We start from the raw sequence: 26231 nt of genomic DNA, 5'->3' as shown, positions 1-26231 counted from the left end.
TTTAGAGCCCATGTTTACTAGAATTTTTTGCTTCGAATGATCGTTCCTGTCATGACCATGAACACTGATCGTTCATTCAGGGACAACCTGTATATTTTTAGTACCATCAGAATTTCCGCTGTTCGTGACACGACTTAAAGGTCGATCCCTCCGATCGTCAAATTTGATTGCTTTTAGAGAAATGAACACATTAACATTTTCCCCAGAACTGTTGGAGATAATTGGTAATCGCTTCGCCATTTCAATTATAGTCGAGATCTGGCAAATCCGACTCCATAATATTTTCTTCGATCGTCACCATTTAGCGGATTGTAGATAATTGCATAATGAACTTCCTGGAATAAAATTTGTATGCTGCTCTGGAAGTTTTCTGTTCTGATAAATTTTTCACTTCTTTCGCTGATACTAGCAGTATGTTGGCTGTACCAATCCTCGTGCAGTGATTTAGGACTTCCCTCCCCCACCCGTCGCTTTCAAGGTCATACCTTTCCTCTCCTATCGCCCCTTTCCCTGTGTAGGCCACCTGTGCTGTGTTCATTTAGGATCTAGTTATTTTTACTATAGTTTATGACCCAATATGTTTGCCACAATCAAACATAGTTGCCTAAGATAAGTCTGGCACTATGATATCAAACCCATTGTAAAACCAGCAGGAAATTAAAACACTATAGGTGAGATAGATTGCATATTGCATGGTCTGTTTATTTAGGAACGTTTTTGGATCCCTGTTGACCTGTGTAGTAAAGTTAAAAAAAACGCAGCAGTTGACACGAGACACCGCCAGCGCTGTGGCCTGAAATTAAAAAAGTAAGATATTTGTTTGTTAAAAACGGTTTCTGACTTTTATAGCATTATAATTTTTAATCATTTTTTATCATGAAGAGCACCTTTTTTACATACATAAAACAAATGTAGTTGTTGTAAGGAGCTTGCACTAGCATCAGACAACATTACCAGGAATGTTTTCAGAGATCGTCATTCAAACACACATGAAGACTATCGTAGATGCAAAACTTCCAGTTTTTTAAACAGTTACCGCTGCATGTGCATGGGACAGAAACGTTTATTTACCTAAACGAATACCACTCTGGGCCCCCTACTGCTCCACCGGCCAAGTAACAGGATGCACGCGCTACTTCCTCAAAGCATTTGCGTAGCGTGTAGGGTCGAACCAGCATCCCCGTTGAACGTTGTCAGAGTAGGCTAAACCCAACAACACTTACAATGTACTACGCTGTTTGCCGTTGCCTGCGTGACCGCTTGCGCCTCTCGTGCAAAAGCCGATAGCAGCTGCAGGGCAAGTGCTGACAGATGCTGCGGCTGCTGCCGTCAGTCAAATCACCGCGCTGTGGTATGCTGTGACCCTCATCCAACTGTCGACACACCACGGAAACCACCACAGCCGACGTGATTAGATCAGACACAGCTATCCCACGTGCAGTATGAGCGTGGAATGGTCGATGTTGCTGACATTGATTCGGTTAGGGGTAGCATGTATCTCCTGCCCTTGGGCAGTGCACGTGCAAGAACTTGCTCCCCTTTCAGTTGCTTGCAGTGCTCTGTGTGATCTACATTTTGCATACATAATCTGATCAAACGTAACAGGACACCTACCAGTGGGCATAAATAAGAGATACGAGGTGTGTCTGCTGGTCGAAACGCATACCATATTTAAAAAGGAAATAGTGACTAGAAGTAAAAAAGTTTATATATAAGTGGGATTTGCGTACATTTGTCTGGTACATAGCTCCGCCTGAGAGTTTTGTCGTGGGTAGTTCCTGACATCCACACGTTATTCCAGGGCTGGTTTCTCATCTCTGCATTTCGAATGAAGTTGTGTACATTCCAATTGTTTTGTTTCCAAAGAAGTGTAGTGTAATATTCTCAATGATTATTTTGGAATCATAAGACGATACGACAGTACCATTCCATGAGATAGAAAGCCGTCTCAACACCAGCGCGACAGTGACTGTGTAAGTCGCTAAAACTACGTACAAAATTCACAGCCACGCGAGATTTCCTGTTGCAACTCTATAAACATGATGCACACACCGACAGGCAGCGATAAAAGAGAGGGAAAAGAAAGGCTGTAGCCAACACACACACACACACACACACACACACACACACACACACACACACACACACACACACACACACACACACACACACTTAGAGAACGATGCAGAATACTGAACAAAGCTTATTCATTGTCCAGTTGCGGTACATAACATGGGTAACAAAAGCATGGTGTGTACGACCGGGGTATTTTGTACCGCTATAATGATAATCACAGCCACACAAACATGCGAGAATTCCTTTAACATACACTTTGCAACAATTAGGAAGTAAACAAATTCATTGAGGGAGTAGCGCGTGCATCGTGTTGGTGTTACAAAATACCCCCCTCCCCCTACCCCAATACAGGAACTATTGACTGACTGGCAAACTATCTCCCAGACAGTGCATTTATTCCAAAAATACATACATTATGGAGTTTTGGGCCATTGATCCATGTGCTGTACTGTGTAACACATTTAAAAATGCCTGCTGCAGAATGCATGTTCCGTAGAAGTGTGAAAGTAGAAACCACTCGTACTTAATTGTTTGTTTATGGAGTATTGTCACCCTATTACTGATTCCTCTGCACAAAAAGGGGGGGGGGGGACGCTGAATTGCTGAAGGTTTTTTTAAGTAATAAATCTGCCACTACTATGTAGTGTGTATTTAAAAACAAGTAAACTGTGGCTTACAGCATAAAAAACTTATTTTATGAACAAGTCCTTTACTAACATTTCATTCCTAAGATGAAACTTCTGCTACCTCTGTTATTTAACTCCCATCCCCATTCCATTTGCAAATGGTGCTTGGAATGAATGACTGACTGACTGACTGACTGACTGACTGTCTGTAAACCCCCACATTTGCTCTAATTCTTGGATTCGTCAATGTGATCATTTCATGAGAGGTGTGTAAGAGGAAATGTAATGTTGCACAACTCTTCCAGGAATGTACTACTGTTGCATGTAGTAATTCCACTTTAGGTCATTCCGAATAGTTATTTCCAGGTATTTTAAAACTGTGACTGTTTCTAGTGATTCGTCATCAGTAGTGTTATCGTACAGTACTGGATTTCTGTGCTTATTTAAGGGCACTGCGTTACATTAACTTACATTCAGTGTCAACTACCAATCTGTGTACCAATCATCAAATCTCCAAATGTCTTCTGGCAATTTTCTACAGTCATCTGGCAGAGGTATGCTCTTATAGACAGCTGCAATATTTGTGACCAGCCTCTTAGAGCTTCCAGGATAATCCATTGGATCATTTATAATGGTGGAGGTGCTTTGCAAGTGTGCCACAACCAATCACATGACATGTTGTTATCAGCAGTGACAATGTGCGATCCATGTTTTCTTCTTCTGCTATAGAGTAAATAAGTCACAACAGTAGTACCACATGTGTTTTGTCCTTGAAATAATATGTATTTTAAAACATAATATTACAGAAAATTGTGTATGACCCAAGTTTAATTTTTTTCATTTGTGATCATAAATCTGTAATTATACTTGTGTATTACAATAATAACCTGCAATAGTTTTGTAGACATACTGTTATTCTCTGCTTCAGAACATGTACTTACGGAAGAAATTTAGCACTTACTACAACAGGAGTTCTGTGAGTTTATACCCATTTGAGACACTTATTCCTCTTTGTATTTATTCCAGGATTTGAAAACTCTGCACTGAAGATGAGCTTCTCCCTTTCTTCACTGCAGCCCTCTAGTGGTAATCTAGAAGGCACAGAGCATGTGAAGATGAGGGCAGAAAGACCCTATAACAGCCTAACAAAGAAATCTAGGTAATACCCTTGTCTTATACTGAAATAATTCCAAATTCTAATTCTTCATCAGGTCATAAAATGTGTGTAAAGGATAATGTGTATCTGTACCAGAATGTCTGTCTGGAGGAAACAGTAATTGCAGCCAACATGAATTGGCTTTTTTTCCTTTTTCCCCCTTTAAAAAAATGCAGTTTGTTGTATGAAATAAATACTCAGAAGTTTTTCACTTATATCAGTCTTTTGTGTAATTGTAACTGTGATTAATTCAGAAAATGATCAGATATGTAACTAAACGCATGTAGTAGTTTTGTAATGGAGAGAGAGAGAGAGAGAGAGAGAGAGAGAGAGAGAGAGAGAGAGAGAGAGAGAGAGAGAGTGTGTGTGTGTGTGTGTGTGTGTGTGTAATTAAATGTAATTTGTATCAATATTTTCTCATTTTAACAGCTCATATTGTTCACATTTGGTTCCAGAGCTTTGTGAGGATAATAAAACTGTGATCCGATCATTTCTGCACTGCTCTGTAATATTTTCCCCATGTCTGAGTTTGGACTTAGGACATTCTCAAGTGATTTATTTAAATTATCACATGTTAAATAGAAATAAAAACTTATCTCCATAAAATTAACGTACAGTATAGTAAAGTACCTCTATTGGAGTGCAAGACACAGTAACACACCATAAATAAAATGTGAAATCATAGTTAAATTGAGAATTTCTTCTAGAATTTTGAATGTGATTGTAATCTGTGGTATACTAGTATAGAAAATGGGTGTTGCATTGTTTTAGGCCGTTTGAGAAATACACAACAGATAACAACCTGTAGTGTTCTTAGTCATAGTATTTAGGGGCTCCACTGGAAGTTGACTGAATTCTATGTGCAAAACTGTGAAGTGCAACATCCCTTCTGCTGAGAGAACCTATAACTTGTTGTGGGGTTCAAGTTGGTAGAATGAACTGACTATTCTGTACACTGAACTGTTTGCTATTGAAGATGTTCACCCACAAAATGTGTGATCAGTCATTGTGATCTTGTGTGGCAGAATGGTCACATACTGGTTTAGCATAAGGATATAGATGTGCCGAGGAAGTTGTCTCTACAGGTCTGTGCAGTGACAGAGTTCAGCACATCACCTTATAAATACACTACACCAAACATGGAGACTATTTTGTCAATAAGCACTCTTTGTATGGATTATGAGAAACTCTTCTCTCCAAACAAATATATATCTTGTATCACTCTGCATTCTGAAATTCATTTGGGAAGAGAGAAACATCTAAGCAGTCTGCTGTTGAATCTTTGTACAATAGTGATGCATCAGTCAACAACTGCATACTTTTGCATCAAATAAATTTACATTTTGTGAGGAAAATGAAGAAGAAATGGTTCTTCATTGTCAAACTTTAAGAAAAGTTGCAATGTTGATCAAATGTACATTATTTTGCTGTAAAATATGACTGGTTTCAATTATTTACATTTCAGATTGCAGATATCTCCGAGACTGCATCAGACAAAATATTTTGTGGGACAGTACGTTGGCTGCTTCATTAGTGTCTGCTTTTGCATGGTTTATCTGCACATACACTGGTTTCCATAAATTTGGTGTGAATTCGAAAACAAGGATTACTTTAGGAAACAACTGACATGAAATTTGAATATACTCTAATAACCAAATGCAAATTAGCAACATTGCAATCACATTTTGCCATCTGTACATAGCAGAAAACTTCATGTCATACTAACATTTTGCATACATTACCCAGGTATCTCCTTTTTCATGACTGTGACAAAATCAGATAGTAGTTCGGGTAGTGATGTAGGGCAGTTGCTTGAGTTGATGAACTAATAAGAAAATAATGATTATTTTCTTCAAATGAAGACAATGAAATCATTTATTTGACACAAATTATTTAAGTGTGTTTCTACTAGTTTAGTTTCAGAAAAATATTTGAAGAATGAGATTTTCACTCTGCAGCAGAGTGGGCACTGATATGAAACTTCCTGGTGGATTAAAATTATGTGCCGGACCGAAACTCGAACTCTCTACCTTTGCAAAGGTCTCGAGTTCAAGTCTCGGTCTGACACACAGTTTTAATCTGCCAGGAAGTTTCAAAATATTTGAATATAATATACTCTTGTTCCAGGAATTCACTTCACTTTTGAAAAATCCCAACTGCTAGATGACCGACTTGTGAGTTGTATAGATCATTTGATTGGAAATATCATTTATGTGGTTAATTATTTAATTTTATGACAGTGGTGTAAAAAATTCAGTTTTGAAGGTTATGCATATGACTATTTATTGGTCATATAATTTTATTGAGTACAAACTGCTCTAATTGGTTCCATAGACCTGTGAATGTGTTTTGGCTTAGATTCAGTGTGTACAGGGAATAACAGAATAAGCCTTATGAAACTTAAAAGAAATGGGTACTGTGAAATAAAAACAAGACATTGACAAAAATAAAGGCAGTCTGTTTGAAAATGCACATCTTTGAACATCTGTGAAATCAAACTTTGTTGCTGGGTAACATTCAGTATAGTTTTCCTCTACCCTGTACATCTCCTTAGCATGCTATCCTCAAGGAAGTCAAGATTTTGATGCTCAGGACTACCCTATTTTTTGACGGCACCTGTACTGAGACCATTTATTATGTGAGAAGGGTTCCTGTGAAGATAAAAAGCAAGTTTCAGCTGTCCACAGGAATGCTCAATAGAGTTCATGTTTGCAGGTTTGTAAACATTTCCATTAGGTTGATTCCTGCCTTCTGGAGTAAGATATTCATGAGATGGGCTCTGTGCACTCATGCATTTTTGTTGTGAAAGATGAACTCTTCACTGAATTGGTGACTGAAGGACTGGACCCTGCTTATATTGCACAGATCTTGAGTTGCTGTCAATAGAGACGAACAGCGTCTAACTTACTTATGTAACAGTGACCCAAAACATGACTAATCCACCTTCCTGCTGAACATGTGGGGCTGGATGGCTAAACTCTGCATTGGTATCTGGCCTCCTTCATTACCTTGAAGATACCAAGATGTCAGACCAATCCTGCACTTATTGAGAGAACTCGACACCTTTGGTCCAGGTACCATTTCACAGTTTCAGGTGTTTCATTGACAAGCTCATTTTCGCAACATGATGGTGGTGGGATGTCTTGGTCTCCCTCTGCAATTCTTAACCCCACACTTGTCTCCATTACCAGATTAACAATTCGAATGTGTCCTATCAACCAGTCCCTTCTTTTAGTCAAATTTGTTACAAATATCTTTTTTTGCACAGTTCTAGTCAATATTTCATCATCAGTTACAAGATCAATCCATCAAATCTTCAGCATTCTTCTGTAGTACGACATTTAAAAATCATCAACTCTCTTCTTGTCTGAACTGCGTGTCACCCGTGTACCACTTCCATTCGAGGCTACTCTTCAGACAAATAACCTCAGAGTAGACTCCCTAACACTTAAATTTAAATTTGATGTTAACAAATCTCTCTTTTTCAGGAATGCTTTTCTTACTGTAGACAATCCACAGTTTATATCCTCTTTGCTTTTGCCATCAGTTATTTTGCTACCAAAATAGAAAAACTCATGTACTACTTTTAGTGTCTTGTTCCCCAATTAAGGCCGACCCACGCATTTGTGTGCGTAGCCGGTGACGGGGTAACGCGTAATTCCCCGCCCCGGGTAGACAGGTAGGACACGTACGTACCCCCTGGTAACGGCCAGGCCCAGGGAGGGGTCATTACCCGAGCTGATACCTTCCGAAAGTGCCGATTGGTCCCTCCGTCCGTTTGTCGGGAGGTGTGACCTGAGGTGTGAACAATCACCTAAGGCGGGAATGCCCTCAGAGAGGGCCCCCACAAGGGAGGAACGCGCCATCGGAGACGCCGGTAATCATGGGGGATTCTTCCGCAATGGTTTCCTCACCTTCCACTATATCTGCTCACAAGCGTAAGTTCACTGAGTCTCAGCCACAGACAGTTCTTCCATCGTTGCCACAGTTCCTTGTTGTTTCTCGGTCTGACGAAGGTCACGACTTCTCCACGGTCAACCCTTTCATTATTCAGAAAGGTGTCGACGCAATTGCAGGTCCTGTAAAGTCTTGTTCCAGATTGCGGAATGGCACCTTGTTGTTAGAAACAGTCAGTGCCCTCCAGGCACAAAAATTACTGCGTACTTCACTGCTCCACACCTTTCCTGTCCGGGTTGAAGCGCACCGCACTTTAAATTCCTCGCGTGGAGTCGTTTATACACGCTCCCTCGATGGATTGTCCGACAAAGAAATTCAGCACTACCTGTCTGACCAGGGCGTAACGGCTGTTCATAAGAGTTATGAAAAGGGTTGACATGAACATCATTCCAACCCGCACTGTCTTCTTGACATTTGACAAAGTTCAACTCCCATCGAAAATCAAAGCAGGCTATGAGATAATTTCCGTTCGCCCTTATGTCCCAAACCCTACGCGTTGCTATCGGTGTCAGCGGTTCAGTCACACCAGCCAGTCCTGTTCCAATCCGGCCAAATGTGTTACGTGTGGCAAGGATGCCCATGAGGGTGCTTGTCCACCTCCATCCCCTCGCTGCATCAACTGTATGGGTGACCACGCTGCTTCCTCTCGAGATTGCCCCGTTTTTAAGGACGAAAAGCTCATCCAGGAAATAAGAGTGAAGGAAAAGGTGTCGACCTTTGCTGCTCGAAAATGATTCGCCAGTCGAAAGCCCACCGTGCCTCAAACAGGAAAATACAGCACTGTCCTTGCTTCTCCTCGGCCAACAAAGGAGGCGGCCACGCAGACTTGCGACCTCACCTTTAGTGCCCCGGTCGTCAAATCGGCCAGCGCAAAGATCGCCCGTTCAACCTCACCACTTTCGCCTGCCCACTCTATGGCTCACCCTTCATCGGGTTCTGCTAAATCTCGAGCCCAAAAGTCAGACACCAAGACTTCGAAAAAAATAGCATACTCGTGAAGATTTTTTACGTACCCCAACTTCACAACCATCGGTTCCTCCTCCATCTAAACATCATATTTCCAAGAAGGCTACTAAGAAACCCAGTTCATCTCCTTCTCCGCCAAGGCGTGTCTCATCTACAGCACCACCTGGCGGAAATCGCCCTAGGCCGTCTTCTGTGTCGCCGAGGCGCACTGCTGGCGGCCGATCAACCGGCCGATCGCTGGTGGTAGGAGCTGCTCATGAACAACCTGTGGATCAAGATCTTCTGCCTTCGGCTGAAAGCCATTCCATGCTGTCGGTCGCAAGCTCTGAGCAGTCGTTGAGTTGACAGCAACCTTGGTCACATTCCTCCATTTTCTGTTCACCCTATGTCCACTATACACTGGAATATCCGCGGCATTCGAGCCAATTGGGATGAATTGTCGATCCTCTTACGATCCTACTCGCCGGTCATCTGTCTTCAGGAAACAAAGCTGCGTCCCCATTTTCAGTCCGTCCGATTTGATCTCCCCTCTGTTGAAGGCACTCCAGCCCATGGAGGACTCATAATTCTTCTCCATGATACTCTCCATTATCACCCAATCCACTTAAACACTTTCTTCCAAGCTGTCGCTGTCCGTCTTTCACTTTCTGGATATACCTTTTCTCTTTGTACTGTATACATTCCATCGTCGACACCAATGGCACGAGCTGATCTCCTTCATCTTCTTGGTCAGCTTCCACTCCCCTATTTGCTGGTTGGGGACTTCAATGCCCACCACCCGCTTTGGGGATCTCCACATCCTTGTCCACGTGGCTCACTATTGCTAGACGTCTTCCACCAAGCGGATCTAGTTTGCCTCAACACTGGGGTCCCTACATTTTTTCTGCCTCCACGACAAATTTCTCTCATTTGGACCTTTCGGTCGGTACTGTTCCGCTAGCTCGGCGCTTCGAATGGTTCGCCCTTGATGATACACACTCGAGTGACCACTTTCCATGTGTCCTTAGACTGCAGCCTCAACTGCCATATATGCGCCCGCGACGCTGGAAGTTTCCCCAAGCCGATTGGACACTTTTTTCGTCTCTAGCGACATTCGATGACCGTCACTTTCCCAGCGTCGACGATGAGGTCACACATATTACCGACGTTATTCTTACAGCTGCGGAACGTTCAATACCACGCACCTCCGAATTGCCCCGGCGCCCCCCATTTCCTTGATGGAACGAGGCGTGCCGTGACGCAATACGTGAGGGGCGACGTGCTCTTCGCGTTTTCCACCACCATCCTACTTTGGCCAACTGTATCCGCTATAAGCAGTTCCGTGCGCGATGCCGTCGCGTCATCCGCGATAGCAAGAAGGCAAGCTGGAAATTCTTTATTAGCTCATTTAACACCTTCACTCCCTCCTCGGAAGTTTGGAGTCGGCTTCGACGGTTATCAGGCGCGCCTAGTTTCTCCCCGGTCTCTGGGCTCACTGTCGCGCATGATACATTAGTGTCCGACGTTTCCTATCTTTCGGCTCGCTGTCTGCGATCCCTCAACACCCTCCGTGTCCTGTCAACCTTCCGTTTTCGGACGTCGCCAAATTCTTGGGTCTTACGTTTGACGGAAAACTGTGCTGGTCCTCCCACGTTTCCTATCTTTCAGCTCGCTGTCTGCGATCCCTCAACACCGTCCGTGTCCTGAATGGTACCTCCTGGGGAGCGGACCGAGTGATCCTTCTCCGCCTCTATCGCGCCTTAGTGCGCTCGAAATTGGACTATGGAAGCATAGTCTACTCCTCTCCTCGGCCGTCTATTCTTCGGCGTCTCGACTCTATCCATCACCGTGGATTACGTTTAGTGTCTGGAGCTTTTTACACCAGCCCTGTGGAAAGCCTTTATGCTGAGACTGCAGAACTTCCGCTGTCCAATCGGCGAGCAGTCCTTCTGAGTCGTTATTCTAGCCATCTGTCTTCCATGCCTGCTAATCCAGCCCATGACATTTTTTTCGACGCCTCCTTTGATGTAGGGTATGCAGGCCGCCCCTCCTCCCTACTACCACCGGGAGTCCGCTTCCAACTGCTCCATTCTCTTTCCTTCCGCTTTCCTAAAACCTTCTTGACAACTAGGGGTACAGCACCGCCTTGGCTCCGTCCCCGGATCTGCCTGCTCCGTGACCTTTGTCAGTTTCCCAAGGATGGTACCCGTTCACTTGTTTATCGTCGGGCATTTTCTGCTCTATGTGCACAAGTGAAGGAAGCCACACTTATTTACACTGATGGCTCAAAAACATCGTTTGGTGTAGGGAGTGCCTATATTGTTGGCGACACCCCAAATCAATTTCGGCTTCCCGACCAGTGTTCGGTTTATACTGCGGAGCTTTACGCTGTTCTCCAGGCTGTCCAATACATCCGCCGCCACCAGCGGATACAGTATGTTATCTGTTCAGATTCTCTCAGCTCTCTCCTCAGCTCTCTCCTCTTTACCCTGTCCACCCTCTCTCTGGTCCACCGGATTGAGGACTGTCTGCACTTGCTCCACCTGGGGGGCGTCTCGGTGGCGTTCCTCTGGCTCCCGGGACACGTTGGTATCTGTGGAAATGAGGCGGCCGATATTGCAGCCAAGGCTGCAGTCTCTCTTCTTCGGCCAGCTATTCAATCGATTCCCTTCGCCGATCTACGGAGCGTTTGATGTCGTCGTGTTGTTCCTTCATGGCACGCACATTGGTCGACACTTCCCCACAATAACTTGCGGGACGTGAAAGCTCTTCCATGGCTTGGACCTCTTCCTCCCGAACGCGTCGTCGGGAGGAGGTAATTTTAACTAGACTCCGGATAGGGCACTGTCTTTTTAGCCATCGACATGTTTTAAGCGGCGATCCTCCCCCACTCTGTCCCCACTGCTCTCAGCTGTGGACGGTAAGGCACCTTTTAATTGAGTGCCCCTATTTTACTCCGTTACGCGCCCGTCTACAGCTGTCGCCTGATATATCGTCAATTTCAGCAGATGATACGCGCTCGGCCGATCGCGTTCTCGAGTTTATTAGTGCCAGTGAAATGACGTCAGTCATTTGAAACTTTTTTTGGGGACAACCAACCCCTTTCTGTAGTGCATGTTTAAGCCTTCCTTCTGCTTTTAGTTTCTCCAATTTTTTGAGTTTCGTTCCCATTGCTGCTGGTTTCAATTTTCGGTTTTTTACTGTTTCCTAAGTCACGGACTGGGCGCTAATGACCATAGCAGTTTTGCGCCTTAAAAAAACCGAAACAAAAAAATGTTCCCTAATTCCTCAGTGTCGCCTGACTTAATTTAACTACATTCCATCATCCTTGTTTTACTTATGTTGATTTTCATTATATAACATCTTTTCAATGCATTCTGTTCAACTGCTCTTAAAAAACTGCAAGCCTCAAAGTTTTTATTTCTTTTCCCTGAGCTTAACTCCTTAAGAACAATTATCTTTGGTTTCCTTCAATGCTTTGTCAATGTAAAGATTGAATAACGTTGAGGATAGGCTACAACGCTGTCTCACTCCCTTTTCAGCCACTCTGTACCTTCAATGTCCTTTGACACTTACAACTGCAGCCTGGCTTGTGTATGTAAATAGCCTTTTGCTCTCTGTATATTATCCCTGTTACCTTAATTTCAGAGTGTATATTCCAGTGAACATTGTCATAGGTTTTCTCTAAACCTACAAATGCTGTTTATGTAGGTGTACTTTTTCCAGTGTTGGCTCACATGTTCCTACATGTTTCTTGCATAAAAACTGATCTTCCCTGAGGTCGGTATCTACCAGTTCTTCCCTTCTTCTGTAAATAAGTTATGTTAGTATTATGTAACTATGACTTATTAAACGGTGAGTCACCTGTCATCTGTCTTCTTAAGAATTGGAATGATTACATTGTTCTTGAAGTCAGAAGGTATTTCGTTGGTCTCATAAGTCGTGCACGCCAAATGAAATAGTTTCGTCATGTTATGTTTTCCCAAGGATCTCATAATTCTGAGAGAATGTTGTCCACTCCAGGTGCCTTATTTCAACATAGAACTTGCAGTGCCAGCCAAATGCTTTTTGTTGTATCATATCTCCCATCTCATCAGCATCTACTTCCTCAGTAAGTTAATTTCCTTTTTTTTAGCCCTTCTATATATTCCTACCACCTTTCAGGTTTTCCTTCTTTGCATAGTCCCAGCTTCTCATATTGAGCTCTTGAGTCTTCCCAGTGCTTCTCTTTTTTCAAAAGGTATTTTTAATTTTCCTGTGGGTAACATCTATCTTTCCCCTTCATTATGCATTCTTCTATGGCCTTACATTTGTCATTTAGACATTCTTGTGTAGTCAATTTGCATATGCTGTCAGCTTCATTTTTAGATACCTAGATTCCCATATGACAGCTTCATTTGATGTATTTTTATATTTTCTTCACCCAGCAGTCAAAATCGGTGTCCTATACTGGGTTTATCCATTGGTTTCAAGTAGGCCTTGTCTTATTACCTATTTGATGCTCTGCTGCTTTCACTTTCATCCCTTAAAACTAGTGAGTCATAATGTATTCTATTCCTTTCCCAGATTTGAATCAATTGTTGCCTAATGCTTCTAATGGTTTCAAAACCTCTGCCTTACCAATATATTATCTATCTGATACCTTAAAGTGTCTGCAGGTCACTTCTAGATTCAAAACCATCTTACATGATTCTTTAGTCAAGCATTAGTAATGCTAGTGTCGTCGTAACTGCCGCCTTCTTGACATCTGCTGTGCAGCAAGCTACGTAAATTTAAGTATTAACTGTGTTTTTCTTACTTGTCACTTCTTTTTCTGTGTGTTGTTGCTTTTAGGAAGCTTTAATTTTTGAGTGCTAGTAGTAGTGTTCCATAGATTTCGTGTTTGTTTTGAATACAGTCCAGAGACAGTTAGTGCTTATTTTCATTGTTTCCAACAAGAATTGTCTAGTAACCACAGTTTAGTCAGCTATCAGCCGCCTTTAGTGAATTAGCAATCTAGTTAAAAGTTGATTACTTAATTCTCTACAGTAAATTGTTGATTTATTAGGATGGATAGGATGTGCGACTGCTGTGTATGGACGCAGGAGGAGCTGGCCACTGTTCGCGAACAGCTGAACGCGCTGATGACCGCGATCAGCCGTCTTTAGGCTGCTGCCTTAGAGTGTAGCGGCAGAGGGGAGTCTGGTGTGTCGCATGGTACACCCCAGGTGTTACATGCTTCACTGATGGTCCCTGCTGTCGAGACATCTTCGTGGGTACCGGGCGCGGTTGGGCCACCCTCTTCCTAAGGGGAGTGGCAGGTTCAACGGCGTTCACGCCTCATGAGGCGGAGGTTCAATGTGGAGGCTGGTCGTTTGGCATTGCCCGCTCTGCATGTGGGTGGACATGTGGCTGCTCCTTCAGCAAGGTCCGAGCAGGCACACAGGGGGAGGGGTTTATTAGTGATTGGGAGCTCCAATGTTAGGCGGGTGATGGAGCCCCTTGGGAAAGTAGCGGAAAGGTTGGGGAAGAAGGCCGGTGTTCACTCTGTCTGCTTGCCAAGGGGTCTCATCAGAGATGTGGAGGAGGCACTGCCAGCGTCAATAGAGAGGACTGGGTGCACTTGACTGCAAATTGTTGCTCATGTCGGCACCATTGACCCCTGCCATCTGGGTTCAGAGGTCATCCTCAGTTCATACAGGTGGTTAGCAGAGTTGGTGAAGGCAGAAAGCCTTGCTCGCAGGGTGGAATCTGAGCTAACTAATTGTAGTGTTGTTCCCAGAACCAATTGCGGTCCTCTGGTTTGGAGCCGAGTGGAAGGCTTAAACCAGAGGCTCAGACGATTCTGCGGTGGTCTGGGGTGCAAATTTCTGGATCTCCGTTATCGGGTGGAGAAATATAGGGTCTCCCTGTATAGGTCAGGCATGAACTACACGCAGGAAGTGGCTACAAGGGTAGCGGAGTACATGTGGAGTGCACATGTGGGTTTTTTAGGTTAGAGAATTCCCTCCCTAGGTGCGACAAGACGCCTCCTGAGATGCGACAAGGTAAGCAGTAGGCAAAACGCAACAGGGAATGACAATATTAATGTGGTAATAGTAAACTGCAGGAGGATCTATAGAAAGGTCCCAGAAACTGCTCTCATTAATAAGCGCTCACAATGCCCACATAGTACTAGGCAGGGGAAATTGGCTGAAACCAGATGTAAACCGTAATGAAATTCTAAACTCAGCTTGCAATGTATGCCATAGAGACAGGGGGAGGCGGTTTTACAGCAATAAAAAGTGCAATAGTATCGAAGGAAATTGACAGAGATCAGAAATGTGAAATAATTCGGGTGAAGGTCTTGGTTAAAGCAGACTGAAACATGGTAATTGGATGTCTCTATAGGCCCCCTGGCTCAGGAGCTGTTGTGGCAGAATGCCTGAAGGAAAATTTGGAAAATATTTTGAGTAGATTTCCCAACCATGTTTTAGTTTTGGGTGGAGATATTAATTTACCAGATATAGACTGGGAGACTCAAATGTTTATAACGGGTGGCAGGGACAAAGAATCCAGTGAAATTTTTTTTAAGTGCATTATCTGAAAACTACCTTGAGCAGTTAAACAGAGAACTGACTCGAGGCGATAACATATTAGACCTTCTGGTGACAAACAGACCCAAACTATTTGAAACAGTTAACGCAGAACAGGGAATCAGTGATCATAGAGCGGTTACAGCATCGATGATTTCAGCTGTAAATAGAAATATTAAAAAAGGTAGGAAGATTTTTCTGTTTAGCAAAAGTGACAAAAAGCAGATTTCAGAGTACTTGATGGCTCAACACAAAAGTTTTATCTCAAGTACAGATGGTGTTGAGGATCAGTGGACAAAGTTCAAAACCATCACACAACATGCATTAGATGAGTATGTGCCAAGCAAGATCGTAAGAGATGGAAAAGAGCCACCATGTTACAACAACAGAGTTATAAAACTGCTACGAAAGCAAAGGGAACTTCACAGCAAACATAAACATAGCCAAAGCCTTGCAGACAAACAAAAGTTACATGAAGCAAAATGTAGTGTGAGGAGGGCAATGCGAGAGGCGTTCAATGAATTCGAAAGTAAAGTTCTGTGTACAGACTTGGCAGAAAATCCTAAGAAATTTTGGTCTTATGTCAAAGCTGTAGGTGGATCAAAACAAAATGTCCAGACACTCTGTGACCAAAATGGTACTGAAACATAGGATGACAGACTACAGGCCGAAATACTAAATGTCTTTTTGTAAAGCTGCAGTTCCTTCTCTAGATTGTCGCATAGATGACAAAATAGTAGATATCGAAATAGATGACAGAGGGATAGAAAAACAATTAAAATTGCTCGAAAGAGGAAAGGTCACTGGACCTGATGGGATAGCAGTTCGATTTTACATAGAGTACGTGAAGGAACTTGCCCCCCATCTTGCAGCGGTGTACCGTAGGTCTCTAGAAGAGCGTAGTGTTCCAAGATATTGGAAAAGGGCACAGGTCATCCCTGTTTTCAAGAAGGGACGTTGAACAGATATGCAGAACTATAGACCTATATCTCTAACATCGATCAGTTGTAGAATTTTGGAACACATATTATGTTCGAGTGTAATGACTCTTCTGGAGACTAGGAATCAGCATGGGTTTCGAAAAAGACGATTGCGTGAAACCCAGCTCGTGCTATTTGTCCACGAGACTCAGAGGGCCATAGACATGGGTTCTCAGGTAGATGCCATGTTTCTTGACTTCCGCAAAACATTTGATACAGTTCCCCACAGTCGTTTAATGTACAAAGTAAGAGCATATGGACTATCAAACCAATTGTGTGATTGGATTGAAGAGTTCCTAGATAACAGAATGCAGCATGTCATTCTGAATGGAGAGGAGTCTTCCAAAGTAAGAGTGATTTCAGGTGTGCAGCAGGGGAGTGTCGTAGGACCGTTGCTATTCACAATATACATAAATGACCTTGTGGATAACATCAGAAGTTCACTGAGGCTTCTTGCGGATGATGCTGTAGTGTATCGAGAGATTGTAACAATGGAAAATTGTACTGAAATGCAGGAGGATCTGCAACAAATTGACGCATGGTGCAGGGAATGGCAATTGAATCTCAATGTAGACAAGTGTAATGTGCTGTGAATACATAGAAAGAAAGATCCTTTATCATTTTGCTACAATATAGCAAGTCAGCATCTGGAAGCAGTTAATTCCATAAATTGTCTGGGAGTAGGCATTAGGAGTGATCTAAAATGGAATGACCATATAAAATTAATAGTCGGTAAAGCAGATGCCAGACTGAGATTCATTGGAAGAATCCTAAAGAAATGCAGTTCGAAAACAAAGGAAGTAGGTTACAGTACACTTGTTTGCCCACTGCTTGAATACTGCTCACTGGTGTGGGATCCATACCAGATAGGGTTGTTAGAAGAGATAGAGAAGATCCAACGGAGAGCAGCGTGCTTCATTACAGGATCGTTTAGTAATCGCGAAAGTGTTGCGGATATGATAGATAGACTCTAGTGGAAGACTCTGCAAGAGAGACGGTCAGAAGCTTGGTACGGGCTTTTGTTGAAGTTTCGAGGACATACTTTCACTGAGGAGTCAAGCAGTATATTGCTCCCTCCTACATATATGTCGCGAAGGGACCATGAGGATAAAATCAGAGAGATTAGAGCCCACACAGAGGCATACCGACAGTCTTTCTTTCCACGAACAATACGAGACTGGAATAGAAGGGAGAACCAATAGAGGTACTCAAGGTACCCTCCGCCACACACCATCAGGTGGCTTGCAGAGTATGGATGTAGATTAGCAATGATTAAATTATGCTCTGTGCAAATTTCTACCAGACGGCGTCCACTTTAATTTGTTTTCCCCTGACCACATTCTCCTATTAGGTTCCCTTCTCTTCATTTTTGTGCTGTAGAATTCCGCTATCTCTCACAAATTTTTGCCTTCGGTAACTACCTCAATAATTTCTTTTATGTCATAATACACTCTTTCAATCTCCTTATAATTTGTAGAACTGTTTGGCATATAAACTTGTAAAACTGTGATGGATGTTGGCTTCATGTCTATCTTGAAAACAATAAATCATTCACCGTGCTGTTCTTAATAGTCCTCACACACTAAGATTTTCTTATTTATTACTGGACCTACTCCTACTTTATCCCTACTTGATTTTGTATTTAACTCTGTACTTGCCTGACCAGATTTCCTGTCCCTCCTACCACCGTGTTTTGCCAGTTCTCACCATATTTAATTTTGAAGTGTTCATTTCCCTTTTTAAATATCCTAGCATACATACTCAATTAAGGGATCTGACTTCCATGCTTTGACCCATAGAATGCCAGTTTTGTTTACATCACACTGAGTAGTCCTCGCCTGGTGATGTGAATGAGGGGCTGGCTGGCTATCTTACCTCAAAAATATTTTACTCAACGGGATGCCATCATCATCGTATAATCATATGACAGAACTGCAAATACTTGGGAAAAATAACAGCTGCAGTTTCCCCTTGCTTTCAACCATTTGCAGCACCAGCACAAGAAGTTGATGTTACAAGTCCAGGACAGTCAATCATCTGGGCTGTTGCCCTGCAACTATTGAAAAAGGGCGCTTCCCTCTTCAGCAACCATAGATTAGTCAAGTCTCTCCATAGATACCCCTCCACTGTTGTTTTTTTACCTTACGTATCCCTGTCTGTATTGATGAGGCACCAAGCCACCCCACTTTGGCAAAGTCCATGGTTCGTGTAATAACATTAAACTTTTATGCTCAATATTGTAGTTACAAGCACAGGTGGTGATTATGTTTATAATATTTAAAATTAATGTTAGTGATAACAGTAAATATCTGCTGTCAGTTCAATGCAAGGAGATTGTCTTTGCCAATAAATATACATTATGAAACTACTGCTAATTTCTGAGAATAAAATATAACTTTGTGTCATTTATTTATTAATTTTTTTAAATTACTTTCAGAAGAGATCCTGAGCAAGAATCGTGGAGGCACTCCTGGGGAAGTCGTGAAGTAAACAAAGATGAATTCTGGGCAGCTTTACAACACAACTATGACTACATTATGGACAACAACCTCATTGACAGTTGTAAAGTATGCAAGAATGATAATGTGGAACTCTTATGCAAATAGAGACTATAAAATATTTTATCATTTATTATTCATAAGCTACATTTATTATGACTGAACTTCAAGAAAATGTGTCTGATTTATAAAAATAAAAACTTTGATAGTTCAAAGATTTTATACATAGTGAGTTTGTAGAAACTTTTAATAATGTATACATAATTAATTGGCATTGAGGAAATACTATATTCCATTAGTGTGAAATACTTATTTAAAGAGGGTTGAAGTTATATGTTGTAGAAGCCCAGGGTACTTCTTGAAGCAAAATATTGACATCTATAATTGATATACATTTCATTGCTGCAGGCGTTTTGCATTTAAATAAACCTTGAAGATATCTCTTATAAGTAAGAAACAAGGTCATTTTCTTGTGTACAATATAGTCACAAGCAGAAGATGACAAGATAGAAATAGTATATTTGAAGGTATTGAACATTTAACTGACAAAGGAATATCACAAACAACTGCAAGTCATCAGCCCTAGCGCTCGATTCTGTGTGAATGGGCCATAATTCTGATAATATACCCTTATGTCCATCAGAATGTACAGCTTTTAAACATTTGCAAACACAGGTTGTCAGTTGCTGTGTCCCATTGCAGCCACCTAATACCCAAGGGTGAAGCACTGTACAGTGGAGTAAGAGGTCCATTTTCATAATGTTGGTCAACCAACTACCAATAGTTCTTCATTTACTGTGTCAAATTGCACAGCTTTCTACCCTCTACTTCGAAGACTTTTGTGCTGTGATACACAAATGCAGGATAAATTAATGAAATGAATGAATGTGTCATGAAAGAAGTAGCAGAACACTGTTTAATTGTTACCTTTGCTGTTGTACATTATTTTCTTTGGACTGGAAAGTTGACATTGGTGAAGTGATGTAAATTGGCAGGAGCTGTGCTATTCTTCAATGTGAGTGGCACAACTAAATTGTAAATAAAAAATCATTAAATGCAATTCATAACAATTCTTCAGTTGCTTAAGTTTCTTCATTTTGATTTTGAGGCATGTATTGTTAAAATGACAATGAATTTACATGAGATTGACATAATATGTACTCTTTCCATGTGCTGTAGAACAAGATTCCAAAACATGTTTGGCAGACATGACCCTCTTTCTTCTACTCTTCCTTCGCCTTCATCATCCCGTGTATAGGAGTGTGCTGGTTGACGCTCCGATACACAGTATTTTGTGCTCGGGCTGTAGTGAGGTGGAGTAGTGAGAGTTAACCAGTGTGCACAAACTGCTGAAATCTGATGTTGGATTCTAAGGCATACCCTGGAACAGATATAGACTCAAATCCCAAGTTAATGGTGATGAATAGTAGGCTGACTTATGAGAGAATCATCAAGAAGAATTGATGTGTAAATGAGTATTACACTGGAGTATTGAGGAATGATGATGTGTGTTTGAAGTTCTCTTGAGGTTGTAGGTATTGTGATGTTGTACACCACATTAGGCTGCTCAGTTGAAAAGGAATGGCCATTCATCAATAAAGGCAATCAAAGAGGCTGGACAAATATAAACTGATGAGTCAGAACATTTGGACCACTGTCCACCATGACATTGGATGCCACCAGGTGGCCTTGTGGCAACGTGACGTGGTAACAAAAGTATGTAAGGTAAGCAGACTTGGACAAGGGATCATCCTAGCGAAGATATGGGTTGTAAATGAGGAAATTCATTGGGATAAATGACTTCGACAAAGGGCAGATTATTATTACACAGAGCATCTGAAAAAGTATCTCAAAAATGGCAAAGCTGGTCGAATGTTCATGTGCTACTGTCATGAGTATCTACAGAAAAAGGCAGAAGGACAGTGAAACTACCACTAAGTGCCAAATGGCTGGATGTCCGCAACTCTCCACAGAACATAGGGTTTGGAGGCTTGTTCTATTCTGTGAAGTAGGAGAGAAGGTGATCCATGGTACCTCTGCTGAAAGAGCACAGTGCTGGGTGCACGCACACTATTTGTCATAAATTGTTGAACTTGGAGCTCTGCTGCAGACCACCCTTACATGTTCAAGTGTTGACACAACTACATTGTCAATTACAATAGCAGTGGGCATGGGGCCATCTGAATTCGACCGTTGATCAATGGAAATGTGTTGGATCTTTGGATGAACCACATTTTTTGCCACACTATGTCGATGGTCGTTTCCATAACCGGTGGTAGTAATTGAAGATACGCTGACAGCTGCAAACCACCTGCGTCCCTTCGTGCTTGATGTTCCTGATGGTGCTGTCATCTTTGAGCAGTATAATTGTTCTTATCTTGGAGCCTGAACCATGCTACAGTGACTTAAGGAACATTATAGTAAACTCAGATTGATGTCTCAGATACCAAATTCAGCTGATGTAAATCATCTGAAACCCACCTGGGTCGCTATCGGGTGCCATCACTGTGTATGCAGATCAGCAGTTCATTACTTACATGAATTATGTGCCATGTGTGTAGACACCTAGTGCCATGTACTTCCACAAACCTATCAACAAACTGTCGGACCCCTGATACGCTGAGTCAGTGATGTATTTCATTCCAAATATGGACAAACAAGCTATTGAGAAGGTGGTTACAATGTTTTGGCTCCTCATTGTAGGTACAAGGAAGATGATTGCAAAGAACAATTGGGTAACAGAATAAATAATTCAGTTAATCAATGAAAGAAGAAAATGCTAGATTCTTAAGTAGGAGAGAGGTACACACAAATTTGGGTTACTGAAAAATGAAATAAACAGGAAGTGCAGGGAGGCTAAAGTGACATGACTTCTGGAAAAAATGTCAAGAAATCAAAAAGGAACTGTCGCTGGAAGAACAGACTCAGAATATAGAAAAGTCAAAACAACTTTTGATGAAATTAAAAGAAAGGATGCCAACTTTGTGAGTGCAGAAACAGTTCTACTGTTAACGGTAGAGGATATTGCTGATATGTGGCAAGAGTAAACTGAGGTCATCTATGAGAGGATGGAGCTGTTTGCTGACATGGTGGAAGAAGAAATGAGGGGAAACCATTGTTAAGGTTGAAAGAGCTTTCGTTGATTTGCAAGCAAATAAGGTAGAAAGTATAGATAACACTCTTGTGAAATTTCTAAAATTGTTGGGGCAGAGGCAAACAAATCATCATGTTGGTATGTAGATTCTATGAGAAAGGAGATTTACCATTAGACTTTCAGAAGAATATAGTCCATCAACTACACAATCTTGAAGATCTGAAAAGCAGAAAAATGTGAAAACTGCTGAACAATTTGTATGACAGTTCATGCATCCAAGTTATTGATAATAATAATAATAATATACGTAGGAAAGGGAAAGAAAACTGAGGATCTCTGAGATAATTGTCAGTTGCGCTTTAGGAAAGATGAAGGCATGACATAGACAATTCTGATTTTGTATGTCATAATGGAAGCGAGAGTCAAGAAAAATTAAGACACACTCGTAGGATTTGTCAACCTAGAGAAAGTATTTGACAGTGTGAAATGGTGCAAGACATTTGAGGTTCTCAGGAAATACGCATTAGCCATAGAGAAAGAAGGGTATTATGAAATACTTACAGATACGAGACAGGTTAGTAAGAATGGGAGACAAAGAAAGATACACTTGATTTGAGAAGGGCATAGATCAAGGATGTGTCCTTTCTCATCCACTGATCAACCTGTACATCAAAGAAGCAACGATGGAAATATGAGACTGATTCAGGAGTGGGATTAAAATTCTGGGTGAAAGAACATAGATGATTCTGTTGTGTGCCTTTGGTATCTGCATCCATGCTCACAGAGTTCGTGTTGATATAGCATCTTGCACCTCCCATTTTTGTGACATTTTATAGTAGTATCACCTTCAGTGCCATCTGAAAGACATCACATATATTTTGTATTTTCCTTGTTCAGCAATTGGAAATTGGTAGCGATTGTGTTTGTTGTATGTGGATGCGATGTGAGTTGGCCACTGTCTGGCAACAGAGTATGTTTAGTGTTCTTCCCCTCCCTCTTGAACCTTTCTGTAAAGACAGTGTTGAATTACCTATGTAAGAGAGAAATGTCATCCACATTACAGTGGAAGCTGAAAGCTGTGCTGGATGTGGTTGGCGGTCTTCTGGCTGCTGCTCTAAACTGCAGCCGTGTGTGGGCATCAATGGTAAAAGCCGTGACACCTTTGGTACCATTATAGTCCCCTCAAAATGTTGATGTCATTGTTTCCTCAATTGTGGAACAGCTTATGGATTTTTCATCTCTTAAGGCTGAGTTCCAGGCAGTGATAGATTCATACAACTCTGATTTGTGCAAGATGGATGTGGAAACTGGTCACACAAGCTGTCCCTTTCGGCCTGAGCAATAGTTAGAAGGTGCTGACCAGTGCTGATAACACATTTGAACCAGTACAGGATACCTCTTCTGTTAGTGACCAATTTTCCAATCAAACCCAGACAAGTGCAGAGCATAGATGTGTTGGTCGTAGGAGCTCTGACATTAGGTGGGTAATGGAGCACCTTAGGATAATATCACAAAGTCCGGGAAAGAAGGCCAGTTTGCGCTTGGTTTGCTCTATGGGAGGTCTTGTCAGAGATACAGCTGTTGAATGCACTGGGTTCTGACAACATTCTCATTTCCCTTGAACAGATGTCTGAATTGGTGAAGACAGTTAGCCTAGCACATCAGATGGGAATATGGCTAGCTATTTGCAACATTATACCCAGAGTCAATTACCCATCATGGTCCTTTAATTTGGAGCCAAGTGGAGGGTCTAAACCAGAGGCTCACATGATTCTGCATTAATCCCACTTGCGAATTTCGTGACATCTGCTATTGGGTGGAGAAATGTAGGACCACCCTCAGTAAGGAAGGCCTGCCCTACACAAAGAAAGTGGATACTCTGCCAACAGAGTAGTTTTAGTGTTCTTCCTCTCTCTCTTGAACCCTTCTGTAAGAACAGTGTTGAATTACCTAAGTAAGAGAGAAATGGTTCAAATGGCTCTGAGCACTATGGGACTTAACTTCTAAGGTCATCAGTCCCCTAGAACTTAGAACTACTTAAACCTAACTAACCTAAGGACATCACACACATCCATGCCCGAGGCAGGATTCGAACCTGCGACCGTAGCGGCCGCGCGGTTCCAGACTGTAGCGCCTTTAACCGCTTGGCCACCACGGCCGGCAGAGAGAAATGTCATCCATGTTAGTCTCAGAGGAGAACTTATGCCTTTGCACACCAGGCAAAGAATATTAATGTTGTATAAGTAAACTGCAGGAAGATTCGTTGTAAGAACCTAGAATTAGTCTCACTTATTATACTTATTCATGTCCACATAGTATTAGGAACAGTTGACAAAAACCAGAAGTGAATATTAATGAAACACTAAATTCATATTGAAATACATATTGCGAGGGTTAGGGCAGATGCCAGTGGTGTGGCATGTTTATTTCCACAAAGAATTTGATAATATCTAGTGAGTTGAAATAATCTGTTTGAAGGTAAGCATTACAAAGATGGGTCAGATGTAGTAATTCCATGCTTTTATAGACGGCATGCTTCAGCAGCCACATGGACATACGGCTTTAGAGGAAACTTGGAGAACATTGTAACTAAGTATTCTGATATTATCATTGTAATAGAGGAGACTTCAGTTTGCCAGCTGTAGAATGGGAGAGTCGTGCAATTAAAACTGGTGCCAAGGACAGGGATTTGTTTGAGATTGTTCTGTCCATCTTTTCTGAAAATTACTTCAAGCAGATAGAGAACTGACACATGAGAGCAACCTCTGTAACCGACAGATCTGAACTTTTGGAATAGGTTATGGTAGGGAAATATTCTTGGTTATGAAAAGTGACACAACACAAATTTCCCCCAGGGGGGGCTCATATCTCTCTTGTGAGTATGCACGTGGATAACATAGAGCCCATGGCCCGTGCAGCACTACTTCCTTTCCACGTTGCAAGTCCGTCCTTCTACCATTCTTTTCTCTCCCCTCTGCCTTTCCACTGGATAGTCTTCGTGGTGTCAACCATGCTAGAATTTGGTTTGATTTTGGACACTAGTTAAAAAAATACTTACTTTTTTCCTCTCTCTTCTGGCAGTTTATACAACGTTTGTCCTTCACTACACAGTCCACATAATTAGGTTTGACCTACCATTCCTCTTCCAAATTTTACGGAAGTATGGATCATGCAGGGAAGGTCTCCAAAGTGGTGTACATTTCATCTTTTGGGCCTTTCTATATTTGCACCCTTCCTTTTTGGCCATCCCATTGTGGGAGGGTCATCAGGTACCTGCATGGTGGTAGCCCCATGACCCTGCAGGGATCACATTATTGCTGCTTGCACTGCTCTGAACTCTGTCTGTAGTTAACAAAATCCACTCAATATGAATTTGAGGCTGAGGCAGTTCATGTGAGGATCTTTCTGGATTTTACCCTCCGCCACACACCGTTGGGTGGCTTGCGGAGTATAAATGTAGATGTAGATGTAATGTGCATCTCCCTCCTGATGGTGAGGTGTGTGAGAATTTGTTGTCTGCACTGATCTCTCAAATCCCTCCATTCTTCCTCTTCTTAGTTATTTCAGTGCCCACAACCCTTTGTGGGGTAGAACTGTGACCATTGGCCATAGTAAAGCTATTGAAACTTTATTCACAGAACTCAATCTTTGTCTCTTCAGTGTTGATGTCCCAACAAATTACAGTGTTGCAAATGGGACTTATTCGGTCACTGATTTCATTTGCAGTCCTCCCCTCCATCATTTGAGAGTTCATGCTAATCTGTGTGACAGTGATCATTTTCCAATCATTCTGTCCCTAAGCATCACTCCTCTGGACAAACACCCATATGCACTCTGAGCAGTGCTATCTGGGATGCTGTCGCCTCTACTGTCACCCTTAGCACCCCACCACATGGAGGCATGGATGCAGTTGTCAAGAGCACAACTATAGCCATTCTATTGGCAGCAGATTTAGTGATTGCCTATTCCTTGGGATCCCCCAATCGGCAGACAGTACCATGGTGGTTTTCAGGAATTGCCCTGGCAAATATAGATTGCAGACAGGCTCTCCAACACCATAAGTGATGTCCATCGATGGAACACCTCATTGCATTAAAGTGGCGCCATTCCTGGATCCAACACCTAATACAAGACAAGAAACAAGAATGCTGGGAATCATATGTTACTACCGTGGGACAGTGTAGACCTCCATCACAGGTTTGGGCTGAATGCTATGTGGCCCGAGCTGCTGGAGTTGGCGGTCATGTGTGCAAGAGTTGTGCTTGCTTGTGAATGAATGGTGGTGTTTCTCTTTTTCTGATGAAGGCTGTGACCAAAAGCTTGCATATAAGTGTATTTTAATTGT

At 42.1% G+C, this 26231-nt stretch overlaps 1 protein-coding gene across 1 annotated transcript in view; it reads left to right on the top strand.

The window, feature by feature from the left end:
- The window catches only part of LOC124554950, a 645803-nt gene that overhangs the window by 186461 nt on the left and 433111 nt on the right, over positions 1 to 26231 (top strand). The window contains exons 4-5 of the mRNA XM_047128648.1: positions 3729 to 3861; positions 18732 to 18861. Coding sequence (XP_046984604.1) covers positions 3729 to 3861; positions 18732 to 18861 — 263 coding nt within the window. The remainder of the gene's footprint in view (positions 1 to 3728; positions 3862 to 18731; positions 18862 to 26231) is intronic.

Source organism: Schistocerca americana, chromosome X (assembly GCF_021461395.2).
Source record: "Schistocerca americana isolate TAMUIC-IGC-003095 chromosome X, iqSchAmer2.1, whole genome shotgun sequence".
Classification (NCBI taxonomy): domain Eukaryota; kingdom Metazoa; phylum Arthropoda; class Insecta; order Orthoptera; family Acrididae; genus Schistocerca; species Schistocerca americana.
This window is presented reverse-complemented; position numbering and strand designations above follow the sequence as displayed.